A 20,454-nucleotide genomic window follows, 5' to 3' on the forward strand; every position below is an offset into this window, starting at 1 on the left:
TTATAACTACGTTAATTGTAGGAAACTTCAGTACTCCACTCTCAGCAATAGACAGATCATCTAAGCCCAAAATCAACAAAGAAACGAGCTTTGAATGACACACTGGACCAGATGAACCTCATAGATACATACAGAACATTCCACCCTAAAACAGGATACTCATTCTTCTCGAGTGCACATGGAACTTTCTCCAGAATAGACCACATACTGGGTCACAAATCAGGTTTCAACCGATACCAAAAGACTGAGATTATTCCCTGCATATTCTCAGACCATAGTGTGTTAAAACTGGAACTCAATCACGAGAAAAATATTGGCAGAAATTCAAACACTTGGAAGGAAAAGACCACTCTGCTCAAGAATGTTTGGGTCAACCAGGAAATCAAAGAAGAACTTAAACAATTCATGGAAACCAATGAGAACAAAAACACATCAGTACAAAACCTATGGGGTACTGCAAAGGCGGTCCTAAGGGGGAAATACATAGCCATCCAAGCCTCACTCAAAAAAATAGAAAAATCCTAAATGCACCAACTAACTCTACACCTTAAAGAACTAGAGAAAAAGCAACAAATGATGCCTAAGCCACGCATTAGAAGAGAAATAAAGATTAGAGCAGAGATCAATGAATTAGAAACCAGAAACATAGTAGATCAGATCAATGAAACTAGAAGTTGGTTCTTTGAAAAATTAATAAGATCAATAAACCACTGGCCAGACTTATCCAAAAGAAAAGAGAAAGGACCCAAATTAATAAAATTATGAATGAAAGGGGAGAGATCATGACTAACACCAAGGAAATAGAAACAATTATTAGAAATTATTATCAACAACTATATGCCAAGAAACTGAGCAATCTGGATGAAATGGAGGCCTTCCTGGAAACCTATAAGCTGCCCAGATTGAAACAGGAAGAAATTGACAACCTGAATAGGCCAATAACCAGTAACGAGATTGAAGCAGTGATCAAAAACCTCCCAAAAAACAAGAGTCCAGGGCCTGATGGATTCCCTGGGGAATTCTACCAAACATTCAAAGAAGAAATAATACCTATTCTCCTAAAGCTGTTTCAAAAAATAGAAACAGAAGGAAAGCTTCCAGACTCATTCTGTGAGGCCAGCATTACCTTAATCCCCAAACCAGGCAAAGACCCCATCAAAAAGGAGAATTTCAGACCAATATCCCTGATGAATATGGATTTCAAAATCCTCAACAAAATCCTAGCTAATAGGATCCAGCAGTACATTAAAAGGATCATCCACGGGGTGCCTGGGAGGCTCAGTTGTTAAGCGTCTGCCTTCGACCGAGCCCTGCATGGGGCTCCCCGCTCTGCGGGAAGCCTGCTTCTCCCTCTCCCACTCCCCCTGCTTGTGTTCCCTCTCTCGCTGTGTCTCTCTCTGTCAAATAAATAAAATCTTTAAAAAAAAAAAAGGATCATCCACCATGACCAAGTGGGATTTATCGCCAGGATGCAAGGGTGGTTCAACATTCGCAAATCAATCAATGTGATAGAACACAATAATAAGAGGAGAGAGAAGAACCATATGGTCCTCTCAATAGATGCAGAAAAAGCATTTGACAAAACACAGCATCCTTTCCTGATTAAAACCCTTCAGAGTATAGGGATAGAGGGAACGTATATGTTATGAACCTCAAGTTCATAAAATCCATCTATGAAAAACCCACAGCGAATATCATCCTCAATGGGGAAAAGCTGAGAGCCTTTCCCTTAAGATCAGGAACATGTCAAGGATGCCCACTCTCACCACTATTGTTCAACATAGTACTAGAAATCCTAGCCACAGGAATCAGACAACAAAAAGAAATAAACGGTGTTCAAATTGGCAAAGAAGAAGTCAAACTCTCTTTTCACAGACGACATGATACTTTATGAGGAAAACCCAAAAGACTCCACCCCCAAATTACTAGAACTTCTACAGCAATTCAGTAATGTGGCAGGATACAAAATCAACACACAGAAATCTGTTGCTTTCTTATACACTAACAATGCAACTGTAGAAGAGAAATTAGAGAAATGGTTCCATTTACAATAGCACCAAAAACCATAAGATACCTCAGAATAAACCTAACCAAAGAGGTAAAGGATCTATACCCTAGGAACTACAGAACACTCATGAAAGAAATTGAAGAAGACACAAAAAGATGAAAAAACATTCCATGCTCATGGATCAGAACGATAAACACTGTTAAAATGTCTATGCTACCCAGAGTAATCTATACCTTCAGTGCCATCCCGATCAAAATTCCAATGACATTTTTCGAAGTGCTGGAACAAACAATCCTAAAATTTGTATGGAATCAGAAAAGACCCCGAATTCCCAAGGAAATGTTGAAAAAGAAAAAACAAAGCTGGGGGCATCACATTGCCGATTTCAAGCTATATTACAGAGCAGTGATCACCAAGACAGCATGGTACTGACACAAAGACAGACATATAGACCAATGGAACAGAAAAGAGAGCCCAGATATGGACCCTCAACTCTATGGTCAAATAATCTTCGACAAAGCTGGGAAAAATATGCAATGAAAAAAAGACAGTCTCTTCAATAAATGTGTTGGGAAAATTGAACAGCCATATACAGAAGAATGAAACTCAACCATTCTCTAACACCATACACAAATATAAACTCAAAATGGATGAAAACCTCCATGTGAGACAGGAATCCACCAAAATCCTAGAGGAGAACATAGGCAGTAACCTCTTTGACATTGGCCACAGCAACTTCTTCCAAGATACATCTCCAAAGGCTAGTGAAACAAAAGCAAAAATGAACTTTTGGGACTTCATCAAGATAAAAAGCTTCTCTGCACAGCAAAGGAAACAGTCAACAAAACAAAGAGACAACCCAGAGAATGGGAGAAGATATTTGCAAATGACACCAGATAAAGGGCAGGTATCCAAGATCTATAAAGAACTTCTCAAACTCAACACCCAAAAAACAAATAAGTCAAAAAAAGGGCAGAAGACATGAACAGACACTTCTCCAAAGAAGACATACAAATGGCTAACAGACACATGAAAAAATGTTCATCATCATTAGATCAGGGAAATTCAAACCAAAACTGCATTGAGATACCACCTTACACAAGTTAGAATGGCAAAAATGGACAAGGCAAGAAACCACAAACATTGGAGAGGTTGTGGAGAAAGGGGAACCCTCTTACACTGTTGGTGGGAATGCAAGTTGGTACAGCCACTTTGGAAAACAGTGTGGAGGTGCCTCAAAAAATTACAAATAGAGCTACCCTATGACCCAGCAATTGCACTCCTGGGTATTTACCCCAAAGACACAGATGTAGTGAAAAGAAAGGCCATATGCACCCCAATGTTCATAGCAGCAATGTCCGCAATAGCCAAACTGTGGAAAGAGCCGATATGCCCTTCAACAGATGAATGGATAAAGAAGATGTGGTCCATATCTACAATGGAATATTACTCAGCCATCAGAAAGGATGAATACCCAACTTTTACATCAACATGGGTGGGACTGGAGGAGATTATGCTAAGTGAAATAAGTCAAGCAGAGAAAGTCAATTATCATATGGTTTCACTTATTTGTGGAACATAAAGAATAGCATGGAGGACATTAGGAGAAGGAAGGGAAAAATGAAGGGGGGGGATCGGAGGGAGAGATGAACCATGAGAGACTATGGACTCTGAGAAACAAACTGAGGGTTCTAGAGGGGGGGGGTAGGGGATGGGTATTAAGGAGGGCATGTACTGCATGGAGCACTGGGTGTTATACAAAAACAACGACTGGTGGAACACTACATCAAAACTGATGTATGGTGACTAACATAAGATAAAATAAAATTAAAAAAAAAAATTATTCACTCCATGATCTGCATCATCCAGACCTAGCTGTGATACTCGCCTAACTTCTCTTCTTTAAATGAAAAGATGCATGAAACAACCTTTGGTTATTGAATTTGTCCCATAAGAAGAGAAAGCTTCTAGCTCGGCTTTAATTCTAGCTCTTTCCATGCTCCTTGCCTAATTAAAGTTTGCTTTACTCCAGGAAGGAGAAAGCACATATGGTTTGCAGTGGTGCTGTTTGTATTTTGATTACTTGGGAAAAGCCAGGTAGAGTAAATAATGCACACTTGGTTGCTCTTGGAGTAGCTGGGGGCGTACGGAACTGTGCAGATGGTGGCAAGCTGTTCGTCGTGGCCCCCGTTTTCATTGAGGTATAGTCCTGTGTGCTCTTGAGCGGATTCCCAGGAGCCCCAGGTAGAGAGACCTATCCCTACTCTCAGTTCCTCACCTTTGTCCAGCCTCCTGGGCCCTCTGGCTTTGCAGTGTCTGCAGCAGTGTGTTGAATTTCTGGGGAACTGACCAGAGCAGCTCTCTGAAAGGAAGCCAGGCCCAAGCCCTGAAGGGAAACGGTAGCCAAGGTGACTTTGACTAGAGCATTGTGTCCACTGATGTGTTCCTAGAGGGGCGCTGGAACAGCAGGGCCCATGCTGTTTCCCTCTTATGGGGGATAGAGGGAGTAGAACTTCTGATAGAGGCCCATTTTATAGAGAATTGATGAGAGTCTTAGATGAATGAACTTTAACTCAGGGGCTTGGTCCTCGTGTGTTAAATTATTCTATCCCTTCTGAAGCCGAGGATATTTGAGAATTCAACTTTCCATATTCCCTCATTATGACATTTGATGGGGACGGGTTCTTCCGTCTTGTGAACAGAATTCAGATGAATATTGTCAAGTCCAGGTTTCACTAAAATACTTTCTTGTGTTTCGGTTTCTCCATTTGCAAAGCAGAAATGACATCTTTTTGGTTTGGGGCTGTTTTTTTGGCTATGAATAATATATTCGGCCTTGATTTTGGGGGGGGAGGCGAAAAGTAGGGCCTCAAACTTTGTCATCAGTTTAGCAACTATTCAGCACGTCTTGTGTGCAGGTCCCCGTGCTGGGTTCTGTGGATGCAGGAGCCACAGTCCCCACCCGTGTGAGCTTCCCAAAGAGCTTAAAACAGACCCTTTAACAAGGGTTGAAAGGGAGCATATGAGCAGATAACTATAAGCCATGGCAGGGTGAGCTTAGAGGAAGGACAGACTTCAGACTGGAGGCCCAAGTGAGCAATCATGAAGAAAAGAGGATTTTAGGGGCTCTTGGGTTGTCCATTTGGTGAAGCATCTGACTCTTGATTTTGGCCCAAGTCATGATCTCAGGGTTGTGAGATCACGCCCCATGTCAGGCTCTGTGCTCATCCAGGAGTCTGCTTGAGGATTCTCTCTCCCTCTTCCCACTCTCTTATCTATCTAAAATAAATAAGTAAATATTTAAAAAACAAAAAATAACTTTAAGCAAACTTCGAAGGATAGTTAGGATTTTAAGAGCTAGAGATGGAAGTACCTGGGTGTAGACAGCATTCCAGTTGAAAAGAATAAGCGAATGGTCACTGCTAACATTTGTTGTGTTTATCCTATGTACCAGGTTGGGTAGGGTAAGCATTTGTACACTCCATCCATCTCATTTACTTTTCATGGCAGCCTGAAGAGGCGGGGTTGCTATTTTTATCCTATTTGGGGAGTAAAGAAACTGAGGTGTATAGAGAGGTGTACAGACCTTTGTCTAAGGTCACCTAGCTAAATGTGGGATGCTAGGAATTAAAGTCCTCCTGACTAGTGCCCAAACCTGTGCACTTTGCCCTTGGCCACTGTACAGTGGGCAAGGAACGAAAGGGGGCCCGTCTGACTGTAGGTCCAAGAGCAGTGGAAGACTGAATGCTGCACCTAGGGTTTGGGATTTGGTTCTAAAGGCACTGGGAATCACTGAAGGGTCTTAAACACAGAATTCAGTGGTTGGCCCCAGTGGAAGTGCTGAGTGGCAGTGGTGAGGGAGGGCGAGCTGCCCTGGGGGCTGTAGTGAGCCCCCCCTGGGAGAAGGGGACGGTGGGTTCAGGGCCCTGAAGCCGGCTGAAAGCTTCTGGTTTGTGTACCTGTTTTAATGCTTCAGTTTGGGGGAAGTTCACCCCCCAAGACCTGGAGTTCTTTAGTCTCCAGAGATGCTGGGTGTTTTAGATACACATGTCTTTTTTTTTTCCTATTATAGGAAGAGGGACAAATGGAATTTTAAAGTAATTAGCTTAAGGAGCAAAGCAATCCAACCTGGATGCCTTCTGAAAGACATTTTAGAAGAAAGGGATGTGTTCGTCCCCTCTGCTAGAGTTAACAGGTCCTTCCTCAGGTGTGCCTACCCTTGAGGTCAAGGTGCCTACAGGAATACAAGGAAGGATTAGCTCTATTCTTCCTCAGCTCCCTTGCCTGTCCCCTCCCCCACCAAGGTAGGCATTCATGAATGCAGTGATCTGTACTCTGCACACACAACCAGCCATCCTGTTCTAAAATTGGCAAAAGCAAACCAACCCAGAGTGTCTCAGGACACGAAAGACCAAAATAGCTGGAAAGCAGTGATGGTAGGTTCTAGAATTTTAAATTGACAATTGTTAACATTTCAAAAAGCATGTCTAGTGAGGACAATCATGGTTAATAAGTTTTTAATTTTGCCAAGTAAGGCTATCGTTTTAAATAAAGGCATCTTTTAAATTGCATAAATTTATCTTCATGGAGCACTTTGCTGTGTTATCCTTTTTATCATTTGCAGTAGTCGTGTGAAAATTTTCTCAAGAACCGTTCGTTCCCTTTCCATAACCTCCAGCCACAGAAGATAATTCACTGGTTCCCTCATGGGGTAGAAGGAAGGGCGGGGAGACTCCAGTCTCTTCTCCCCACCTCAGGTCTTCTGAGGGCGCACAAGCCTGCACCCCCAACTCCCAATCCCACTTGAGGTTCAGGCTTTTTATCTCGATCCTTGGAACTCGGGATGGGTCTGCATGTGGGGTGCTTAACCTGCCGTGACTTGAGAGCACAATATTGTCCAAAAGGACGACATACCTTCTAGTAAATTACCCTGCGGATGTTGGTCTTTCAAAGATAGTGAAGTATAGCATAGTTTGTGTGTGGTCTGTTTTTTAAAAGTCCTAACATAGGAATTGTAGAAAATTAGAACCTTTAGAGATCATTTAGTCCAACCTCACCTTTTTACATAAAAACACCCAGGGCCCGAGGAACTTAGCGGGCTCGCTTCAGATCTTGGGCCTCGGTGGACGGCAGCCTAACTCGTCCCGGCTCCCTGGTCTTCTGCTTCCTAATGCGAACTCTTCATCGAAAAACAATGCCTCCCCCATGTGTACTCCAAACGCCTGTGTTGGTCTTTGGCCTTGAAAACCATGTTAACGCTTAATACTTTTTTATGTATAGAAGATGACAAAGCCAGAAGGCAAACCACAGAAAGGAAGTTAGTAGAAGAAAAAGCAGTTTCTAAGAAGGGCGTTCAGAGTGCAATGGCCACGCCCGCTCTGGCATTTCTGAGGTCAAACTGGGTTCAAGTTTAACCGTTTGTCTTCAGGCCCTTGTAATCCCTTTGCTGCTTACCCAGCATGAAACCCGTGGTTCCCATTCCTAGTTGCAGGTTGGAAGTACCTTAAGAGCTTTGTGAAGGCCCCTCAAGATTCTGGTTTCATGATCTGGGGCGAGGCCAGGCGTTAGCAGGTTTTAGAAGCTCCCAGGTGGTTCTGTTATGTAACTAGAGTGGGAACCAAGGCTTTCAGCCGGTGGTTTGCAAACTTTAGCTGCGTCAAAGTCCCCTGTGAAACAGCCTGTTGCCACGCCTCTGGGCTTCGCACTCAGAAATTTCTGATTCAGAAGGTCTAGGGTAGGGCTTGAGATTTTGTGTTTCTGACAAATTCTTGGGTGATTCTGATGCTGCTGGGTTGGGAACCACACTTTGTAAACCACAGTATTCAGTTTTCAAAAGCTCTGTGATCGTGACTCTAAGGCCCTACCTTGATGGTCTACCCCTAGAGTTTTGATTCTGGGGTGGGCTCAAGAATTTCCATGTCTTAGAAGTTCCTATGTGGTGTTAATGGAGCTGGACTGGGGAACACACTTTGAGACCCAGGGCCAGTTTTTTATGTTGGATACCAGATGAGATCAGGCACAAGTCAGGCCACCTCAGAATTCTCCCCATTTATAGAGTGCCAATTGGCCCCCAGAGAGAAGGTCAACAGGAAAAATCAAGATCACCATAGGCTTTGGGAAGCAGGAAGCTACAGTTCACATGAACAAGGAATAGCACCTTGTCCTAGGTGTTTGTTTAGAAAATAGTATGGATGTGCACAGGTGTTCAAAGTAAACCTTCCCTCTGGACTGTTACAATGGGTCCTTAAATCTCATCTAGGCCAGTTGTCCTTGCTATGGATAAATGAGGAAACCATAGAGAACTGCTGATACTGCAGGCCTGTAACCTAGAGCTTGCATACCCCCTGATTCTGGGGTCCTTTCTGTGACACTGCAGAGTTCTGCTCCCTGGGCCCAGTGGATGACACGGCAACAGGAGATAACGAAGGCGAGGCTGACTAAATCATCCTAGGTTTTACAGCAGTGATTCTTGGAGTGTGGTCTCTGGACCAGCAGCATCAGGATCATCTGGAAACTTGTTAAAAATATGAATTCTTGGACCCCACCCCGGGCCTACTGGATCAGAAACACTCCCCGGTGATCCTGTTTTTACATGCCCCTGAGGGGATTCTGGTGGTACACCATGCTCAAAGTTTGAGAAGTGCTGGTTTAGGGAAGGGCTGAATTTGTGAAGGTGTGATCTCCCTGGAGACTGCATGTGGGACCGGAGCCTGCCATCAGGTTGGTCTGGGTCTTGGGACAGCCTAGGGAATGGAGAACTGTGGAGACCGCCAGCTTGGTAAGGCGGCACCCTGGAGTGACTGACTTCCAGGCCACCCCTCGTGAAATGGAGACTTCCCGGTGTTCACACTCCCCATCGTCGTGCTTTTTGCTGAGGAGCAAAGACCAGACTTGCCTCAGCCAGCCCAAGGTCAATTGTCATAGATTCTGAAACAGATGAAGTTTAATTGAATAGGGCTTTCCATATTTCTGATCTTGTTGGTGATGGGCTTTTTCCTTTTTTATCCTTTTTTTTTAGTTAGTGAAAGGAGTATGGGAAGGCAGGTACAACTTCTTCTGTCAAGGCACTCGCAGCGCGGGAGAAGCAGATATGAAGGTATGGTCTCTCTTTTTTAAGTAGGTTTTTTTTTTTTAATAAATTGTACAAAAGACAAAATGGTTCATATCCTCACTGCCCAAGATAATTCCTGTTGACATTTTAAAAAAAAATTTTTAAAAACCTATGTCCACATGGTATGAAAAGTTGAACAACATGAGAGATATAAGATGAAAACTAAAGTTTCATTTAGTAACAGTAAGTCCTGTTAACAGTTTCTAGGAAAAGGCACCTGGCTGGCTCAGTCGGTGGAGCATGCAACTCATAATCTCAGGATTGTGAGTTGGAGCCCCACATCGGGTGTAGAGATTACTTAAAAATAAAATCTTGAAAAAAAAATTTTTTTTAGGTTTCCAGAAAAAAAAAAACTACATGCATTTGTCAGCATTCATATAAACAGGATCATAAGAATAACGTCTTAAATGCTGTAATCATTCCTTAAAGTGCTGAAATCTAAAGGGTGGTCTTTAGATTCTGACTTCCACTCTGAGTGTTTTGTTCTAAATAAAAAGCTGCTGCTTTAAGTTCAGATGGGCAGTTGTTTCCTTAGAACTGTGTGACGTATTTAACTGGGCAGGGACCTGACACAAAGTTCTGATTCCTTTTCTTCTTCGCCTTGTATCCTGGCACCTGCCCCCACGCCAGCCCCTGAAATCAGAAGCGCCTCTCGGGAGGGTTTTTTATACCGATGGCTTCACAGGTCCTTCCAAAGGGACTAGGCAGGCTTCAGGGGTTTTTTGAACTTTGATCCTCCTGTTTTTGTTAGTCTTGAAAGATGGCCGTGCTGCTTTTAAAATTTTCCCTGTCATCATTCCACACCTCCCCCTCCCCCCCAGTATTCTTTGGTTAGAGACACTCTCAGAATGACCAGAGCTCCCAGCTGCTGAAGGACTTTAGGAGCCAGTGGGGTGCTCAGGCTTCAAGTGAACCTGGGATTCTGGGATGGTAGTAAAACACGTCCGGGGTGATGGTCCAGAGAAACATTGATGATCTCTTCCTCTTAGATTATCCGTGTCCTCTGGTGGTACTATTTCTCCAAGCTCATTGAATTCATGGACACCTTCTTCTTCATCTTACGGAAGAACAACCACCAGATCACAGTCCTGCACGTCTACCACCACGCCTCCATGCTGAACATATGGTGGTTTGTGATGAACTGGGTCCCCTGCGGCCACTGTAAGTCTTACATGGTGGGGGGGGGGGGGTTTGCTGGGGACAGGTGTGAGCAGAGAGGCTGAATTGAAACCAAGGCTTTTAGAGGAGGTGCTCTTTCTGTGGATTTCTAGGTCAAACACTGGAACTTTGTGTCCGAGTTGCTTTAATGATCATTTGTGTGGCCTGTGCACTCAGTAAGCTGACAAAACCTATTTCTGGCTGACTTGGCAAGGTGAGGGAGATACCAAATCCCCAGCCTGGGGCTTATAGGGAAATAGGGACAGTGTCCTCTGTCATAGAGGGTAGGTGTTCTGGGTTATTTCTAGTCCTTGTTTCTCTACAATTTGGAAGATATTTGACTGAGAGGGGCAGGCCAGATAGATAGAACCACACCACTGAGGGAGTCCCAGGGAACAAGACTAATGAGGAAACACAGCTTTAGCTGAAGAGCACAGGAGGCAGTCTGCACATATGAGCCTGCCGTGTTCCATGAAGCACAGTTAGCAGGGCATCTCAATGGCAAGACCGAAATTTGAAGTAAATTCCCAAAGACGGATGTGTGTCGTTTTTAGAAAGCTTATGGTCTGAGGTCTCTCATAATTTTCAGAGATTAAGTTGTCTCCTCTAGCTTTAGCTTGGGAGTTCTAACAAATGTCCTGATCAAAATTTCTGCCATCTAGCACTGACGAATGTGAGAACCTTTGGGTCTGCTCATGTGGGTTTTTTTCCTAGGATGGCACTGCCCTGGATTAACCCGGCCCACCAAGATTCACACAGTCATAGAATTTTAGAACCAGAAAGGTGACTCACCAAACCCAGCTCCCTGTGGTTTGGGAGGAAACTTGAGATAGTAAAAGGTTTGGTAGAGCTCAGGTTCCAGGCCCCGGCCCTCTCATGTTTTCTTCCCACCATCACACCTCATGGCTCTGGATTATCTGACTTAACTTTCTAATAGAAACAGTGTCTCTTTACATTTTCAAAGAACTCACAGGATGGCAGATTTTAACTAGCCGCACTGGGCCCAAGAGAAACAACCAGGACCTGGATGTGACTTGTCCAAGGTCACACAGTCAGTTACTGTGATAGCCAGAGGTAGAACCTCCCTCCCTGACCCCAGCCGTATGCACCTCCGACTGTGTGTGGGAGAACTGGCGAGCTCTGTTGGGTTGCCTGCTGTGGGGGAGGAGGACAGAGAGGCTAAAAAAAGAACTGGTAGTTCTACTGGAAATTAGAAGCATGCGATAAAAGAGGAGTCTTTTATCTCCAAGGAACTGGACTCAGGATTGTATTATTGAAAAAATATGTGGTCTCAGCCCTGCAGTCCTGGGGAATAATAAGGAGGCCGAGGCCTCCAAGACCTCTTCCAACTTCAGCAGGTGTGTTAGCCAGCCAGCTTTGAACTTCCTGCCCATCAGCTATCTTCCCCAGGCCTGACGCACTCGGCATGTAAAGAAAAGCACCTTGCGCTGGGAGTTGATGGGGGGTCTGGCAACAAAGCTGTGAGGTGGTCTCCTGACTCTTATGTTAGATGCCTGCCTGGCAGCTCCAGCTGACCCTGGCCTTAAAGCATCCCAGTCTGCCTGCCCCAGTGGAAACGGAATTCCGAGTACTGGTTCACACAGTGCTTGCCAGCCCCTGTTTGAATGCATCTGTTTTTCGGATTTGAACAGAATCTTGTTATGTGTAAAACACTGATGCATTCTCCTTCCCAAATCCCCTCTGTTCTTCAGCTTACTTCGGTGCCACACTGAACAGCTTCATCCATGTCCTCATGTACTCGTACTACGGTCTGTCGTCCATCCCTTCCGTGCGCCCATACCTCTGGTGGAAGAAGTATATCACTCAGGGGCAACTGGTAAGTGACTCAGCCTCTTTGTCCAGGACTTGCTGCCTGGCAGACCCCTCTTCCTGGCTTTGTTCTTTAATAGTATCTGATATGTGCCTTTCCCACCCTTTCTCTTTCGATCCAATTAAACTACTTGCAACAGGCTGAGCAGAGGATTTTCTTTCAATTGAGGAGGAAACTATGCCTGTGAGCACACAGCTAGTTGGGCTGTAGAATGAGGACAAGAAGCTGATTTCCTGACTTCAAGTTCAGTCCTTCGTGCTTAGTTTGTGCACAAAGTATGTGTTGCCTGTGTGTTTCCTAATTATAATCCAGAATCCAGAGTGACCACTGTGACCCGTGTTCCCGGGAGTTTTAGAAGGAGCTGTGGGGTAGCAGGAGTCCCGGATGCTTGTAGCCATTAGGCAGCGAGGATGTCAGTAAGATAGGTGCCCGGCAACCTCTCAGCCCCCGTGCAGCGAAGCACCTGTTGGCTAGGATGGCACCTGCTGTGCTTCCCGAGGTTGGCCGTGCCAGGGCCACCCAGCAGCTGTTGGCACCCGGTGATCATGTCCTACCGTCCTTCCGGAAGCTTCCCTGAGTTGTCAGGATATGACGGACGCCTGTTTCTCTCCCCTTGTGAATTCTTTCGTGAACTAATTACTATTACTACGGATGTGAAACACTGACCTTGGTTGAGTGTACTCTGTGTCAAGCACTCATGCTAAGAAAGCAGGTTTACGTGGACTATTCCAGTAGCCGCATCTCATGTTGTTATCCCCACTCTATGGATGAGGACACTGAGGCAGTAGTCCAAAGCCAGCTGACTGAGGGGTTTAGGCAGTAAAGCCTTAGCCCTAGCCTTGCTTTATCAGCGTATTTCTCTAAAGAAACCAAGCTGATTCCAGTCTTTCCAAGTCAACTGTGATTTTTCAATATTTAAAAATAACAGTCTGGGAAAAAAAAATCTGAGAAGATCCTCTGAGCTACTTACGTGTTTGACATTTCATTATCACCTCTTTGCCAGCTGCTCTCTAGTCCTTGTTAATTTTTTTCCACCCACCTGTGAGGCAGGAAAATTGTTCTCTAACCTTCTTGTTACACTTGAGAAGTGATGTGGAGATTGATTTATACCACACGGCTGTGGCCCTGCAAAAGCAGAATTTACAAGAACAGACTGGGGAAGTTGGTTTCCCATTAAGCTCTGCCCTTTGAGGTAGAAGATTGCACCCAGTTTGCCTAGATTTATTTTAAGCACCACTCCTAGTTATTCCTTAGCTTAGAATACTTACCTTAAAAAAGAGAAGAAGGGGGGAAAAAAACAGTTCTACGGAGAAACCCTGGGGGCTGGGCCAGAAATCCAGTGGGCAGAACCCTTCCCCCCTAGTATTATTATTCCTCTTGAAGACTCACCCTTCAGTAGCCACACCTCATTTTAACACTTTTCCCCTGTTTCTCCAAGCAGTTGTTCTGTGATCTGTCATCCAAAAAAAAAAGATTTATTCATCAGAAATAATCTGGACTTAGCATTATATCTTGATAGAAGTTTAAATCTGTTGACCAGCCTTCTTCAAACCAAAAGGGTATATGGATAAGAAATAGGAAAAGTTGGGGCACCTGGGTGGCTCAGTCAGTTAAGCGTACGGCTCTTGGTTTCAGCTCAGGTCATGATCTCAGGGTTGTGGGGTCCAGCCCTGCGTTGGGCTCCGTGCTCAGCGGGGGTTCTGTTTGAGAACTCTCTCCCGCTTCCTCTGCGCCCCTCTCCCTGCACACACTCTCTCTCAAATAAATAAATCTTTCAAAAAAAAAAAAAGGGAGAAATAGGAATTGCGCATCCCACAGCGACATCACTGGTTCTCTTTTTAAACATATACTCCAGGGACCCCTGGGTGGCTCAGTCGTTAAGCGTCTGCCTTCGGCTCAGGTCATGATCCCAGGGTCCTGGGATCGAGCCCTGCATCGGGCTCCCTGCTTGGCAGGAAGCCTGCTTCTCCCTCTCCCGCTCCCCTTGCTTGTGTTCCCTCTCTCGCTGTGTCTCTCTCTGTCAAATAAATGAATAAAATTTTTTTAAAAAAAATAAAATAAACATACACTCCACACCCTTCCTTTCTCCCTTAAAAATATAAAGCATACAAAAAAATACTTTGCATCTCTATACAGGGTCCCTAAAGTTTGTGTGTTTGGGGGGGGTTAGATAAGTTTTCCTTTGTTCCCCAGCTTCCCTGAGCTGTACTAGCCCTGTAACATTCTGTGAAGTGTATGGCGTACTGATCAGGCATGTGTAGGGATTGTGACAGTAAGCTCAGGTCACAGCCACAGTCTCTCTACCTAGCTATAGGGTTTTTTCTTACAATGAGAACTTTTAAGATCTACTCTTTGCAACTTTCATGTATACCATGTAGTATTGTTAACTATTCTTGGAATTTTAGAGAAGGTGGTTTAAGTAGTAGGAAGCGGAGAAGAATGTATATGACAAAGGCACATATATAGTTTAGGAGAACTTTATGCATAAATGTCTGCTTAGTGTTTGTGAAGGGACTTCGCCTCCAGAAGGGCCCGTGAGTGTTCATTCACGGACTCGTCGTGCTAGATGGAGAGCCCATCTGGCGTGGCGCCCTGTCCATGGGCTGTGGCCGTGCTGCTCAGCTGTGGCCCTCTCTCCCACCAGCTGCAGTTTGTGCTGACAATCATCCAGACCAGCTGCGGGGTCCTCTGGCCGTGCACGTTCCCTCTTGGGTGGCTCTACTTCCAGATCGGATACATGATCTCTCTGATCACTCTCTTCACAAACTTCTACGTTCAGGTAAGTCTCACTCTTCCGTGGCAGTTGGGACTCGTGGCCTTTCCAGCAAAGGCCCTCCTCTGTTCGTTTAAGGCGGACGACCTGTAGAACCCCTGCTGCGTGCCGGACAGCGGGCTCTAATTTAGTCACAGTGACAGGTCAGCCCCTACCTTTGGGAGGGGGACTACTGCCAACATAGGAGATGCTGAAGTCTGTCCCAAACTTCCGGGGTTCTAGATCTTTGGCAGGGGAGCTTGGGATTCATGTGGGAAAGCAGAGCTGTTCGGCAAGCTCCGTGGCGCTTTGCTCCCAGCCTAGTGCAGACATGTGATGGGTGAGTTCCGCCAGCAGGCCCACAGCCCTGCTGCCCTGAACTCTGGGGCTACATTCAATGTCCAAAGACATGTCCGTCACAGCCCTCAGCTGTAGTTCCGTCACACCTCCACTGCTCAGGTTTGGGGGCTCCGTTCATTCCCAAGTGCATGATGTAAGGTCAGTTTTACTCACAGAAGGGTCCAAGTGGGCAGATTATTTCCATGGGTCACTTTGCAGTTCCCCATTACCCCTGGATGAGGTGTGTTCCTGCTCCCGTGGGCAGCGCCTGGTTCTGGGCAGGCACCAGAGGTCAGGAGCCCAGGCAGAGGCCAGGGACGTGGCGGCAGTGAAGTCCAGTTGGTTGAGCAGCCACCTGGGGGCGTCACCACATTGCCATCCTTGTGCCCACCTGCACCTTAGGCCCCACACCCCTGGGTGTGGTGGCACGGTCGAGGGAGCTCCCGGACTGCCGCACGGGCGGTGTATGCCCTACTTTGGGACATTCATCAGGCGTGAGGGAGGATAAGGGATGGGACCCGACAAAACTGAAATCATACTATTTTAACTGCTTTGGCAGCGTAGCACTTTGTACATACGGGCCAAAGCAGTTGCTGAACTCACGAGCAAATTCTGAAGGTGAGAGATGTGAGTGATGGGGAGAGGTCCCACAGAGCGGGGGAAACTGGTGTGGCCGTGTAGCCCCGATCCTCTGCCATCCACATACAGAGAGGGCACAGCCAAGTGAAGTATAATTTGAATTTTCTACTTCGTTTGTAGAATAGCCCTTACATTGCAGCCCATTCCCCTGTGAACTTACCTCAGGCTACGCCTCAAAAAAGAAGTGATTGAAACCAGTGGCAAAAAACGTTCCCAGGGTTGCTTGATGGCAGACCTTACATCTCAGTGGCAGGAATCTAGGCTTAGAGCTAGGGAAGCGGGGTGCCCCCCAACCCCCAGCAGAGCACCCAGTCACACGGCCCATCTGCCCTGATGCATTTCAGACTTACAACAAGAAGGGGGCCTCTCGGAGGAAAGAGCACCTGAAGGACCACCAGAACGGGTCCGTGGCTGCCGTGAACGGACACAGCAACAGCTTTTCTTCCCTGGAAAACAACGTGAAGCCGAGGAAGCAACGGAAGGATTGACGCCGAAGAGTTGAAAAACCTCCAAAACCCATCGTCTGATTGTAAGCACAGTATGAGTTGTGCCCGATGCTCGTTAACAGCTGCTGTAACTAGTCCGGCCTACAATAGCGCGATTCATGTAGGACCTCTTTCATCAGTTCAAAACCCCTAGAAAATGTATACAGATTAGACACGTAGGCATAAGATTTTTAACATTTCTGGGCTCTCACCGACCACTGCGCTAAACTGTGGAGGGCGTATTATTGTAGTATACAACACTGCTGTTGCCTTATTAGTTATAACATGATAGGTGCTGAATTGTGATTCACAATTTAAAAACACTGTAATCCACACCTTTTTTTTTTTTTACTGTAGATCATGCATGTGATTGTAAATTTGTACAATGTTGTTACGGTAGACAAACACACATGCCTTAAAATTTAAAAAGCAGGGCCCAAAGCTTATTAATTTAAATTAGGTATGTTTCAAGTTTTTATTCGTTTTTAATAGCTCTGTTTAGAAAAAAATCAAAGACCATGATTTATGAAACTAGTGTGTGACACATAATTTCAAGTGACTTGTACATGTGAAATCAGAAACGGCACCTTCAGTTTTATAATACTGGCTTTAAATCAGGCAGGCTCAAATCTAGTGGAAGGTCAGTTTAACTTTTTAACAGATCTTATTTTTTTATTTTGAGTGCCACTATTGATAATGTAAAGGGGGGGGCTCTAAAGCAGTCTTGATGAAACCTAGATATATATTCTTTGTCTTCAAGATTTTGGAAAGTATGTAGGATGAATAGGACATTTAAAATTTCTGAAGTGCTAAGTGTTTTTATACAGGAAACAATGCCCACTTTGCTTTCCACTCGTGAAAGAGAGGATGTATACTTTTCAAAAGAGATAATTGAATATTTACCATTTGACAGAATTCCATAGATGAGCAATGGGTCCAAATTTGGATTGGTTTCTGTACTGCTCTCTGTTTTGACACAAACTTCTTTTAAAATGTGCCTAGCTTATAAAAATGAATGAAGGGGGAAAAAGGGACCTTAAAAAAAATTTAAGGTAAAATTAAACAGATAGCTACAATGTAAGAGAACTGGGAAATTGCATAGAGATAATTTGTTTAGTGTAAATCTAATAGTACCTGTAATTTTCTTTTTCTGCTTAGGATCTAAAGACCTGTGTAGAACTGCTTATTTAAAAATGAGACTGCTTATCATAAAATCATGTCTCTCACCGTGGAGGCAGTGGTCAAACAGATAAGGACTATTGTGTGTGTCATTTTAAAGTGTTGGAATTTAGTCTCTGAATACCTTCTCCACTGGGAGAAAAAACAGTCATTGAACCACTCGTGACACATCTTAGAAGGTCATTGACAATGTATAAACTAATTGTTGGTTTGATATTTATGTAAATATCAGTTTACCATGCTTTAATTTTGCACATTCACATTACAGGGAGCTGATTGGTTCTCTTACTAGTTTTGTGGGTTTTCTGTTTGGAGGGAGTCACAGCATCTGTTTACATTTACCTTATCAAATCTAGAATGTGTATATTTGTAAATGTATGTCTTCTTAGGTACTAGTTTGCAAATGTCCTTACATATTTCAATACAGAAACTATAACATTCAGTAGTGTGCTGTCAAAGTGTGCTTTAGCTCATCTGAATATACCCACACTGTTAAATAATGTCTAAACATTAATCATTAAAACGTTTTTGATTACCTGTGCTCGTGTGTTTATATGTTACTGTTTATATGCTGCCAATTCGGACAGGCAGGAGAAAAATCCACTCTTTCCACCTTCTAGGAACTCCCCCCAGTGCTCGCTTCGGCAGCACATATACTAAAATTGGAACTCACCCCAACAGATGTAGGTAATTCAGTTGGAAAGGGTATTCTGTAGCTCAGCTCACATGAGGAGGGACCCCCACATAGTAAAACATGGTGGTGGTTCCACCCTAATTGTTTCCTCTCTGCCTTTTTCTGGTGCCCCAACCAAAGGTCCCAGCTTTCCAAACATACCCCTTCTTCCTCTTTTCTTCCCCCCGCCCCCCCCACACACACACACCTTCAGGCTGTTAGTTGCTTTCCTTTCCTAGGTCTAGACCAGAGGTCTGTAAAAAGCCAGAGAGTACGTGTTTTAGGCTTTGCAGTCCCTGCAGTCCCTACCCCACTTTCGACTGGGCCATTGTCGAGTGCAAATCAGCCATAGACCATATGTGTATGGATGGGCATGGCTGGGTTCCAGTAAAGCTTTACTCGCGAAACAGAAGGGCTGTAGCCATAATTTGCTGACCCTTCGCTAGAGTAACGGGAGCCCACCTTATTCCCAAAGCTCTACCACTTTCTTTGCCAAAGATTGTTTTCTGCCCCTCCCCCCACCCCTCAGCCTGCCACAGTCCGACTTACAGGTCCAACCACGTATGCATGAGCCATGACCTGAATGGCCCCCGTCTTTCCATCTCCTGCATAACACATGGTCCGCAGTGTAGGCTGGATCTTACCTTTTGAGTGCCTTCTAATTTGTCAGTATCACCTTAAAAATGTCATGTGAAACTGCATTTAATTTTGGGGATACTGTCTGAAAAGTACAGAGGACTCCTGGGGTTTTGGTGGTGATAGTCATATCCTTGCCCTTCCCCTCTAAGTCCAGCACATATTGAAAAAACAGGACCTAAAAAAAAGAAAGAAAAAACAGGACCTAGAAATCAGATAAATGAAAATCAAAATAGTTCATCTCTTACTGGAAAGACTGGATTGGTGATGCTAATACCACAACGGGGTTTATTACCCTGGCCAATAACCCTATTGATGCAAACTGACCAGGGCTGGCCCTCGCACACCAGTGGTTTGTGGCGTTTGTTGGTCTGGTGATGAACTGGTTATTAAAATATTTTGATTATCAGCCCAGTAATGGACCCACCATAAACTACAAGGTCCCCTTGCAGTGTCGTATTCTGTCCTGATGACGTTGCCGTGCCAAGAAAATATACTCACTGTATCTCCCCATCTTGGCAACCAGAAGGTCGCCCTCCTCCCCTCAGAGAAGTAAATGGGTCAGAGGGCAGAGCAAGGCCGGATGCGTTCCCATCCTTCTCTCTTACAGGGAAGCGGAAGGGCAGGTTTGCCCATCGGTATGGGAAGGGCAGGATTCACATCTCCCCTCTTTTTAGCAGCCTTGCCATGCATGCGGAAAGGCACTGTAGCCTAATGTGAAAAGCACAGCCTGGGGGCCTGGTTGCCTGGTTGGACTTCTACCTGTGTAACTTGCGGGCAAATACAGTACAGAAGCCCTTGGAGCCACATCAAGCACAGAGTAAAGTCTCAGTGTTAGCTATTGCCTTCAAGACTGTGTTCTGTTCAGTCCACCCCACTGGTCTCTTAAAACTCTCAGCTACTGTTTTGTGATTTCCTGGGTTGGCTGTTGTGGTAATCCTATCAAGAAAAACAAAAAAGGAGGTTACTTTGGTGTGACACTACGTTGAATCAAGAGCTGGAAAGAAACCAGCAATTGTTAGGAGTCAGAATGTTTATCGTCTGTATCATTCCAGATTTTGCCAGCGTTCTACGTAAAGTTCACCATTCTGGAGTTTCTAGGAGCTCCTTATTCCCCCCTTTCCCCCCTGGGAAGGTAGGGCAGTGCTTCTCAGGATCTGGTCCTCTGTTCATGGTTTCGCCCGAGCCCTGACAGCAGTCCTGCCATGTGATCTCCTTTGAAACAGGTGTCTCCCACTCTCCCCACATCAGTCTTAGACTTCAGGTACGAAGCGGATGTTTCTCTGCACTCTCAATTTGGAAGATCCTGCCCTCATTGGAGAAAACAGGACCAAGACAGTGGTTACCTTAGTCGTCTGCTCTCTGCTTTCATAGCACTCGTTCTCATTCTAGGCACCAACTTAAAGCGCACTTTTTGTCATCTTCGACATTTTTATGAGCTTCATTTCCTCTTTTCCAGCATAGGGATGGCACTCACCCAAAGGGAGAAATTTCCCCAGGACTGATTTTTGCTGTCGTTTTCGAATGATGGCTGGCCCCGGCCTGTGGTCTAAGGTTGTGGCAGATGGCTCAGGCTCTGCGGTGGACGTTGTAGGGACAAGCAGGGTGGAGCCCTGTGCCTGATGAGGTAGTGATGGCAGAGA

General features: G+C 45.0%; 1 protein-coding gene across 3 annotated transcripts in view; it reads left to right on the forward strand.

The window, feature by feature from the left end:
- The window catches only part of ELOVL5 (ELOVL fatty acid elongase 5), an 84,286-nt gene extending 66,243 nt beyond the window's left edge, over positions 1 to 18,043 (forward strand). For all 3 annotated transcript variants that reach the window (XM_078055233.1, XM_078055232.1, XM_078055234.1), the window contains 5 exons: positions 9,027 to 9,104; positions 10,109 to 10,280; positions 11,990 to 12,114; positions 14,753 to 14,887; positions 16,183 to 18,043. In XM_078055233.1, coding sequence (XP_077911359.1) covers positions 9,027 to 9,104; positions 10,109 to 10,280; positions 11,990 to 12,114; positions 14,753 to 14,887; positions 16,183 to 16,326 — 654 coding nt within the window. In that variant the 3' untranslated portion in view covers positions 16,327 to 18,043. The remainder of the gene's footprint in view (positions 1 to 9,026; positions 9,105 to 10,108; positions 10,281 to 11,989; positions 12,115 to 14,752; positions 14,888 to 16,182) is intronic.
- The last annotated feature ends 2,411 nt before the right edge of the window (positions 18,044 to 20,454 follow it).

The sequence above is a fragment of the Halichoerus grypus genome, chromosome 9 (assembly GCF_964656455.1).
Source record: "Halichoerus grypus chromosome 9, mHalGry1.hap1.1, whole genome shotgun sequence".
In the NCBI taxonomy this organism is placed as follows: domain Eukaryota; kingdom Metazoa; phylum Chordata; class Mammalia; order Carnivora; family Phocidae; genus Halichoerus; species Halichoerus grypus.